General features: G+C 40.0%; 1 protein-coding gene across 1 annotated transcript in view; it reads right to left on the bottom strand.

The window, feature by feature from the left end:
- The window catches only part of LOC105157299 (ubiquitin carboxyl-terminal hydrolase MINDY-2-like), a gene marked incomplete in the record, with an annotated part of 9,894 nt that extends 9,631 nt beyond the window's left edge, over positions 1-263 (bottom strand). The window contains 2 exon segments of the mRNA XM_011073682.2: positions 1-126; positions 232-263. Coding sequence (XP_011071984.1) covers positions 1-69 — 69 coding nt within the window.

Genomic DNA, 10,307 nt, shown 5'->3' with positions numbered 1-10,307 from the left:
CAGCTTCGCCTCCGCCTCCGGCCACGGTAGCGCGACGGAGCTCGAAGGAGGAGGAGAAGAAGCATTCATTTCTTTTTACCTGGAAAATATTCTGATCGTTGAAAAGATCACAATTCTTGAACGTTTCTGTTACAAAATCAATAATAAATTCCTCTTCTTCGAACAGATTCTGTTAAAAAATCAATCCATGATTATGATGAAAATAAGAAGGAAGTGAGGCTGTAGACATACTAACAGAGGTGGGGCGTCGCGTTACTGTCTCGAGGCAATAAACTAGTAATAAAAGTCACCTTTTTCCCACCCAATGTAACTATCGGTTAATTACGTTTTGCCCCTGAAATTATTGGTCAATTCGCATAGACCCCTCAAATTTTTTGGCTAGAATACATAAGACCCCCTATATTTTAAAAAGTCTGCTAAAAATGGCCTTATATTATAAAAATAGGCGAAAAACCCCTCTCTGTTTTTTTGAATATAGCTCACCCCTCAAAAATTTTTGGCTAGAATACATAAGACCCCTATATTTTAAAAAGTTTTCTAAAAATGGCCTTATATTTTAAAAATAGGCGAAAAACCCCTCTCTGTTTTTTTCAATATAGCTCAATCGCCCTTCTCCATTAAATCTAAGTAACGGCGTCAACTTTTTTATAAATGATCGTTATACCCTTACTTAATATATACTGTTTCTTATTTTAATGATCGTTGGATCTTTTTTTATTAAATAATGATCGTTAGATTTAATTAATCTCAATGGTTAGACTTTAAAAAATAAAAAGTATGAATTCAACAAATTATTTAACTTATATTACATATAAATAATTTAAAACTATAAAAAAATATTATTATTATATAAAAAAACTAAAAAAAAAGTTCTAACTATCCCCTGCCTACCCCCTCCCTAATAATCGCCACCCCCACTTTGCCGCCTCCCTCCTCCCCCTCCGCCAACCCCTCCCCTGGTCTCACAGGTCGGCTGTGACCTGTGGACGACGTGCGGGCGATTAGGGGATGTCGGCCAGCACGCAGGGATGATGGAGCGCAACCTTGGGCGCGAGTAGGAGCTTAATGTGCGAAGAAGAGTGCTTTATCCTTGGAGACGCAGGAAAAGTGCGCTCCTCGGCCCTTTGAGTATTCTACTCTTGGAACAAGAGATTATTTTCTTAAGCCTATTATAAGGGGGGTATGCAGCGGTGAGCTCCAGCCAGCCCTCCCCGTGCACGACGGCAGTAGCATGAGAAGACGTCTGCACTAAATGAGCATTTCTTGGGGGTATGATGGGGGCCTTCAAGAGCCAGCTCTAGGCAGCTCTGAGAGGAGTGCTAGAGTCCCCGAAGGGCTTGGAAACTTGACGGGCAGTGTAGGGCCAGGATGGCCTACGTTGGGTGCCGATACTGCCGAGAGGCTCTGTGTGATGTGCAAGGTTGCCCCGCGGGTTGTGAGTTATCAGGGGCAACACCTCTCGTGCGAATGGGTGATCGAGGCAAGCATTCGAAGATCTCGTGATCCAACTCATGGAATGCGCTATTGAGTTCTAGCCGTTTATGGGGGGGTCCGTTGGCTAAAGATGAGTTGTTGTGTGACGACGCCACACTGTGGGCATATTATAAAGCCAAAGCCGAAAAGTAAGAAGGTGTTTCGGGCATGCCGTGCGTGATAACGGCAAGATGTCAGCATATTGATTGGGCCTTGGACTTATGATGCTGTCCTACTCGGGCGAGGCATGGAAGGCGGCCATGACGAGGGTGAGCGCCTAGGATGTACCGAGTGAGTGTTGGGCATGAGATGGGCGTTGGGGGCGCAAGCGTAGTGCCGTAATGCCGAGGCGGAGCGAGGATGCTCCTTGCCATTGAGCAATGCATCGGCAGGTTCCGAGATTGTGTGAGACGCTAAGGCACGAGTGCCGAGAGCCTCAACAAGTATGGACATTCTGGATAGGTGAGCGCAAGGGCACGCGATACAGCGCTGGGAGGCGTTCAGATGTCGCTAGCGAGTTCAGTGTCGAGGACACACGACGGACTGTTGCTATACTCTGATGAGTGCGAAGGCCGGTCGAAGGTTAGGCGTAACCTTTGAGGCCGCACAGGCGAAAAATATATGAGAATTACATTCCGCTGTGATAGAGAGAGCACGCCTGTGACAGTTGGTATCAAAGCCTAGTTGCCATCATTGGGGCAAGGTGAGTTGCCAGCCTGGAGGACGAGACCTCCTGGTTGACGAATGGCATATGAGCTCTACATCAGGTAGAGGTGAGTTGGCCTCAGTTGAGACAAAATCATACCGCTGTGATTCTTAGAGACATCATATGACTTTAGGGGACGTCTACCGCAGAGTTCATGTTGGGTAGAGTCCTTTGTGCGCGTTTAGGCTGCTTTAGAGGGTGAGCGGCTACAGTCTAACTTCGTTGTTGTTGGTTGGCAGGTGTGTGAGTGCCACAGATGTGTGGAGCAATATGTCAACCTTGGTCCAAATTTCTTTTCGGCAGATTGATATTCAGAGTTCACTTGTCTTTCCTAAGCGAGAGGGGGACATGCCGGTACGTCGGGTGGACTGCGAGAGCCACGTTTGTGAGTGAGTGTAGCAACCATGTGTGCGGATTGCCGCAAGTCAAGAGGCGGTCGTCGCAACGAGGCCATTTTGGCGGGCGAGGTACTACCTTGAGTTGAGAGTGGTGGATGAAGGGCCACCTTCTCATGAGTCTGAAGAATCTTCCAGCAGAGGAGGACGTGCTGAATATTCAGCAGAGGAGCACAGTGCACATGAGGTGCGTGGAACAAGCTACCCTTGGGGTTGCGAGGAGTGGACGTTGTGGGCAGTTGTCAGTGCGAGCCGTATGTGGCCGAGCAGAGTTATGGGATGAAGTGCTAGTGTGGTAGATGATGGTGCGTCTAGAGAGAGACGGCACGCTTCAAGAACCAAGAAGCATAGGCATCCGTTATGGGAGAAAGACAACTTTTCTGGAGCTTGAGTGGGAGCACCCTACTAAGCCGTGTGTTGGGTGCTCATCATGAGCACGAGTTTGAGTTGAGTTGAGAAGGTTCCTCAACAGGATTCTGACACCATATTATGGGCTATTTGGTCTAAAGATTTTCGAGGGGGACTACCGTGTGGATATTCGAGGGGAGCAGTAGGATTCATCGATACCAGGAGCAACGGGCTCCATTGGCACCATGAGCGGCATGGTGCGACCGGGCCGGGCTGGGGATTGAAAAATCTTGATGCGGTCGACCGGGCTAGGAGTTGGATTCAAATTTTGCAGCCGGGTGGAGATATGAATTTGAGGTTGCAGCATTGTGCGCTCGGGTTGAGACTCGAGTTTGACTTTTGCGCAGCCTAGATTCGAACGTGATATTACAATCGGGATTTGGAGCGAGAAACCCCAACCTTGTTAGTGCATTCAGAACGGAAGTTGAACATCCCATTCTTGTTAGTGATCGGGCCGATGTGAGACTGGCGTTTGGAGTTTTGCTGCCGGACGGGGATTCAGAGACCTATCCTTGTAGTTACAATGAAGCGCTCGGGCCGAGACAAGAGATTGTGTTTTGCGGTCGAGCTAGGACGTGAGCTTGGTCGTCAACGAGATTGAGGGTAGAAGCCCCATTTTCATGTTGGGTCGAGCGAGAACCCTTTTGAGAGACGTTCGGTCCATGAGTGGTGTGGTTCTGACAGCTGGGCATCTGGCCCATTGTGCGTTTGCAAGTGTTTAAGTGTGGTCTATCGCAGGGGCGGGTTTGCATGTTTGCCGAGGGCGGCAACACCTCGAGTGGGTGAGGGAGTGCGAAGAGTGCGCACAGACTCCTACTCGCACGTCGTTCCAGATCAATTCGAATGTTTAAGAGGCACTGTCTTGAGGAGCATCAGACACTCCTTTCGTTCCAGATCAATTCGAGTGTATTGGAGGCACTGTCTTGAGGAGCATCGGAGATTTCAGAGGCTTGGAGCACAGTTGAGAGAGTCGGGAAGAGAGTGTAGAGCTAGGCACAGACTTCTGAAGAGAGTGTAGAGAGACAGACTTCCGAAGAGAGTGTAGAGCCAGGCATAGACTTCCGACTTCAGTAAGCAATAGTCGGGAAGAGAGTGTAGAGCCAGGTACAGACTTCCGAAGAGAGTGTAGAGCCAGACACAGACTTCCGACTTCAGCAGGCTACATTGAGAAGAGAGTGTAGAGAAAGGCACAGACTTCTAATGTGAGCGACATTAGGGAAGAGAGTGTAGATGAGTACACAGACTTCCAGCTTGAGGCGATCATGCGGTGTATCTAAGGCACTGTTTGTTGAGAGCTACCCGCAATCTTAGGAAGAGAGTGCAGAGAGAGGCGCAGACATCCGTTCAAGTTTAGTGTTGAATGAGTGCATCAAGAGACACTATGTTTTGTGGAGGGGAGATTAGTATCGTCTGTGAAGGAGACAACGTGTTGTGCTGAAGAGGCACTTCACGACTAGAGCGCTCGAAAGAGCAAGAGATCGGTCTGGTGTCGTGAGATACTGAGAGAGAGTATTGGGCACTGCATACACATCAATCCTTCATGTATGTGTTGACGAGGACGTCAACAGAACGAGAGGGTGAGGGTCTCACAGATCGGCTATGACCTGTGGACGACGTGCGGGCGACTAGGGGATGTCGGCCAGCACACAACGATGATGGAGCGCAACCTTGGGTGCAAGTAGGAGCTTAATGTGCGAAGCAGAGTGCTTTATCCTTGGAGATGCAGGAAAAGTACGCTACTCGGCCCTTTGAGTGTTCTACTCTTGGAACAAGAGATTATTTTCTTAAGCCTATTATAAGGGGGGCATGCAGTGGTGAGCTCCAGCCAGCCCTCCCCGTGCACGACGACAGTAGCATGAGAAGACGTCTACACTAAATGATGGGGGCCTTCAAGAGCCGGCTCTAGGCAGCTCATGAGAGGAACGTTAGAGTCCCCAAAGGGCTTGGAAACCTGACGGGCAGCGTAGGGCCAGGATGGCCTACGTTAGGCGTCGATACTGCCGAGAGGCTCCGTGTGATGTGCAACGTTGCCCCGCGGGCTGTGAGTTATCAGGGGCAACACCTCTCGTGCGAATGGGTGATCGAGGCAAGCATTCGAAGACCTCGTGATCCAACTCATGGAATGTGCTATCGAGTTCTAGCCATCCATGGGGGGTTCGTTGGCTAAAGATGAGCGGTCGTGGGACGACGCCGCACTGTGGGCATATTGTGAAGCCAAAGCCGAAAGGAAAGAAGGCATGTCGGGTATGCCGTGCGAGATAACAGCAAGATGTTGGCATATTGATTGGGCCACGAACTTATGATGCTAACCTACTCGGGCGAGGCATGGAAGGCAGCCATGACGAGAGCGAGCGCCTAAGATGTACCGAGTGAGTGTTGGGTATGAGATGGGCGTTGGGGGCGCAAGCGTAGTGCCGTAATGTCGAGGCGGAGCGAGGATACTCCTTGCCATTGACCAATGCGTCGGCAGGTTCCCAGACTGTGTGCGAGACGCTAAGGCACGAGTGCTGAGAGCCGCAGCGAGTATGGGCATTCTGGATAGGCGAGCGCAAGGGCACGCGGTGCAGCTCCGGGAGGCGTTCAGATGCCGCGCTAGCGAGTTCAGTGTCGAGAACACGCGACGGATTGTCGCTATACTCTGATATGTGCGAAGGCCGGTCGAAGGTTAGGCATAACCTTTGAGGCCGCACAGACGAAAAATATATGAGAATTACATTCCGCTGCGATAGAGAAGAGCACGCCTATGACACCCGGCCTCCCGCAGATACCCTCGAATTTGGGAGATGGTGATAGCATCCAAATAAAAAAAGACGTCATCGCCCTGCTGTGACGGTCGCCGCCCTTAATTTTATTTTTTTTAAATTAATTGAATTAAATATATTTTTATTAATTAAATATAATTATAATAATTAAATATATATTAGTTAAATAAAAATAATTTTAGATAATTATAATAATTATTATACATAAATTCATTTAAATATATAATTAATTAAGGATTATTTCATATAATTAAAATAATTATTGTGCTTAAATTAATTTAAATATATATTTTTAGTTAATTAAAAATAATTTTAATATATAATTAATTAAGGATAATTTTAGATAATTTTTTTAGTAAAAAATTCATTAATTAAATTAAAAATAATTGATTGAAATATTTTTAATTGTAATTAAAGGAAAGTTTTAAATTCCAATTTTAATAATTATAAAATTAGTTAAATTTAAATATAATTTATTTATATTTTTTAATTAAATAATAATTACATTATTAATATTGTATAATTTTTACAATTATTAATATTTATATTAGTTAAAATTTGAAAAATAAATTTACTATATTAGTTTTTATACTTTATTTTAATTTAATATTTCAATTTAAAACACAAAACTTCAAAAAATTATATAATTTTTTTATACTTTTAAGTTAGTATATTTAAAAAATATTTTATTTTTAGATAGATGAAAATACAAAAAAGAACAATCAAAACAAGTAAAACATATAAATGTGAAAATATATAAACATCATGGGGGTATTTTTATCAAAAAATAAAAAAAATAAGGTCAAAAACAGCTAAAAAAATCTCAGGCACACAAGGAGCGAGTGTAATGCACCTTTCGTTAAGTACTAACGGAAGCAGTTGTTAGAATATGTGTCCAAAAAGCCATTTGGGTTGGTCTTTATATAATCTATTCTGATAATTTCGGTGTAATTGTAACATTATTTACGAATAAAAAAAAGTATTTATTATTTAACAATTGTATTTATTGTGCTCACTAATTATCTTTATATGCTTAACATCACAACAAAGACCACAAATTAAATTGTACAACGTATATAGTTGGGTTGCGCATTAGATGGTGGCCATGAAACCAACTTCTGATGCTTAGGTTTGAAATGTTCACAGTCGAGAACCTCGAGATTAGGCATCAAGAGTCCTATTGACAATTGAACTAAAATTGCATTTATTAGAGTAGTGTCGTATTTCATTGGCGACAGACGTTGGACGTCTATGCAATTTTAGTGGGTGGTTGACAAGATACTCAAGTCGACTGAACTGACTCGCAGGAAGCTGTCATATGAAAGCCTTGGAGGCTTGATCGATATGACTAGATCTTCTGGCTCCGATAGTATGGGATTAGTCCTCGGACTTGAAGAACCACGACAGCTGCATGCATATCATGGTTGTATCTTGAATTTGACGAAAGATAATTGTATCTTGGATGTGGTCATTACAAGTCTTGTTTAGTACAATCAGAATATGTAGTGAGGACAGTGGGTTCCAAGATAAAATCCGTCACCTGTCAATATATGACAGTCGAATATCCTATGCGCTCTAAGATAGTTTGAGCTCTTAAAATCTATGGCCCTAGCGATTGGTTGAGTAGGGAATGGTTTCCTACGTCAATCAATAGCACAAACGCATCTAAAGTTATCGAGCATAGTGTCTAGTCCAGAATGGAAACCGATGCCCAATTTCATGCTCTAGACTTAGATTGGGAGATGGATGATGGAAAGACCATACCCGTATGGTACGGGGGAGCCTAAATGCTCACGCCAACATTCACCTAGTATCTAGTGTTATAGACCATTGCTAGACGGCCACCCATGGTGACGAGAATTTTCAATTAATGGTTAATTAGAAATAAATGAATTAAGTTGAATTTAATTAATCATTGTATTAGGCACAAGCCCAAGTGTAATTGAGGGTGAACCTAAAAAGTCACACACAAATCACTATGAAATTGGTGGAATTAATTCAAGATAATTAATTTAATTGAATTAAATTAATTTAAGGAGAATGTATAAATGATTGGATTATTTATTTAACAATCCATTTGATGGATGACTCAAGAATTAATTAATTGGATTAATTAAGTTTTTAAGCTTAACACCTTTAAATTAGTGAGATTAATTTATTAGGTTTGGCTTAATTAATTGATTGGATCATTAATTAGTGTTTGGGCTTAGATTTATTTAATTGGATTAAATAAATTTTTGAACATAATTGGATAAAATTAATTTAATTAATTATTGTCCAATGAACTTTGATTGTGCTTGATTTAATTTGATTAAATCAATCCCGGTGCATATTTGATATCCAAGCCCATTTGAGGGAGGTTGGAGCAAGTTAAGAAGAAGTTGAAACTCCTCACCATGATGAACATGATGGGGTGGTTATTTCATATGGTTGGAGGTTATATGCATTTGGTTGTATAGGTTGTCTTGGAGGCAAACTTGGTAGTTATTGAATTTTGAATTCAATTTTATGTGATATACAAAACTATAAACATATCTAACATAATCTACCTCCTAAGCCACGGATTTTGCTCTGTTTTTATCTCTCTAAAATATTCTCTTTTTATTCTATATTGAATTGGATTCAGGTTAGAACATAAAATAATTCAAAAGCACTAAATAATAGTGTTTGTTTTGAGTTTTTTTTTTCTTGTTCTTTGTTTTATCTAGCAATAGAAACAGGAGAATAGAAAGGGAACAACAGATGTTGTTCCTCATCTATAGAAACAGAAGGTAAAGTTTCATTTTTGTTTCATCCTCTAACTACTTATCTAGTATGTTATATGTTCGCTATTATACTTTTGACAAACACAAAATGCCCGGGAATTTCAAAGGGAACACCCCTTTGAACCGATTTTAAATTTTTATTTTACACTTCCATCGCATTCTCGGGCCATACCGATTCTTTTAGTGGTACTTTTTGTTGAATTTTTCAAAACACAGGGGTTTTTTAGCTATTTCAACAAATATAGGAGAGTAAAATGCATTTTAGCAAAAAAATTTCTGCATTCACAATTTTTTTTAAAAAAAACACTTGAACTAATAATTAAAGGAAAATAAAGTTTTAACTAAATAACTAGAGAAAAAATATTTTAGTCAAAAGAATCTACCGTTAGAGTAGAAATTAAGGTAATATTTAGGGATGTAAATTGATCAGATTTGCCAAAATTTGGGACATTACCTTTTAAGAATTTCTTGGACTTGAGATCCGACTTACCTAAATCCAGGACCCAAGAGACCCATTTTCGAGTTTTTAATATATTAAAAATTAGTTTTTTTTGAAAAAAATAACATCACCATAATTTTATAAAAATGAGCCGATAATACTATTGAAATATATATATATATATTATTATATCTTTAAAAATTTATATAAGCAATGTATTAAGTTCTGAAAATATTAAAACTTTCCAAATATATATATATATATATATATTACTCATATATAGATTATAACTACAAACTATTTACAACATTATTTTAATACACATATATAATTTCATATATAAATATTTTTCTTTAAATTATTATAAAGAGTTACACAAATACAGAGTGTGCCATAAATTATTAATATATACATTATAAAAATGTATCTAAAATATGTTAAAAAAGAGCAAATCAGGGTTGATTAAGTCCAAAATATCAAAGCCCGAGATCCACCTTTTCCAAGCTCGGCTCAAGTGGAGAGAAAGCTAGGTTCAGAATTGAGTCTGACCCAGACTTATTGACAACTTATTGTGCATAAGTCGGCTAAAATGATGAAAAATGGGCTATAAAACCCTCGCTATAAAAATTTATTATCTCTTAATTAATAGTTATAATAGTGAATAATATAAGAATTTACGAGAATTTGTTCCGCTGGAATATCAGTTCATGAGAATAAAGTAATTATTATTGTCACAAAAATGAAATAAGAAAATATGAACAAGAATAAAAAAAAAAAATCTTTGTCTTTCACCTACCCATAACCAAAAGTAAAGTCAAGAAATGTGTATTTTCTTTTTTTTTTTTTACTTGGAGTTTTATTTTTAAGACTATTTGAACATATGCTATGGGTTGATTCAATTTTAATCAAATATGAAATTCATATGCATATTTCATAATATAAGCTTATATTTATAGAAAATTATTTTATTGCAACATGTACAAGTTTTAGAATCATGCAGTATGAAATAAAATAATCGATTGAATTTGAAACAGATACCAATATTCCTAATAAAGAATCCCTTTTTGAAGTTGAGCAACGAAAATCTTGATCGCATAAGATCAATCTTCACTGACTGATCTATAGCATCTAAAGAACAAAAGACAAAACTCATGATCAAAAGAACGTAATTTATACAAAATTGATTAATAAGAAAAGATGTGATGACTTTATATAACATAACAAGTTTTTCGCCATCGTACCAACACATGCAACACTGAGGAAAGATTTAAAACTTCAAAACCACTAAGTAGTAGGTGCGTGGACAAAATAGACCATTAAGGAGTACCGGCAAAAGAAATTACCACACATGAAACCTAA

Source organism: Sesamum indicum, linkage group LG1 (assembly GCF_000512975.1).
Source record: "Sesamum indicum cultivar Zhongzhi No. 13 linkage group LG1, S_indicum_v1.0, whole genome shotgun sequence".
In the NCBI taxonomy this organism is placed as follows: Eukaryota; Viridiplantae; Streptophyta; class Magnoliopsida; order Lamiales; family Pedaliaceae; genus Sesamum; species Sesamum indicum.
Note: the sequence above shows the minus strand (reverse complement) of the source record. Positions and strands in the feature narration are given on the sequence as shown.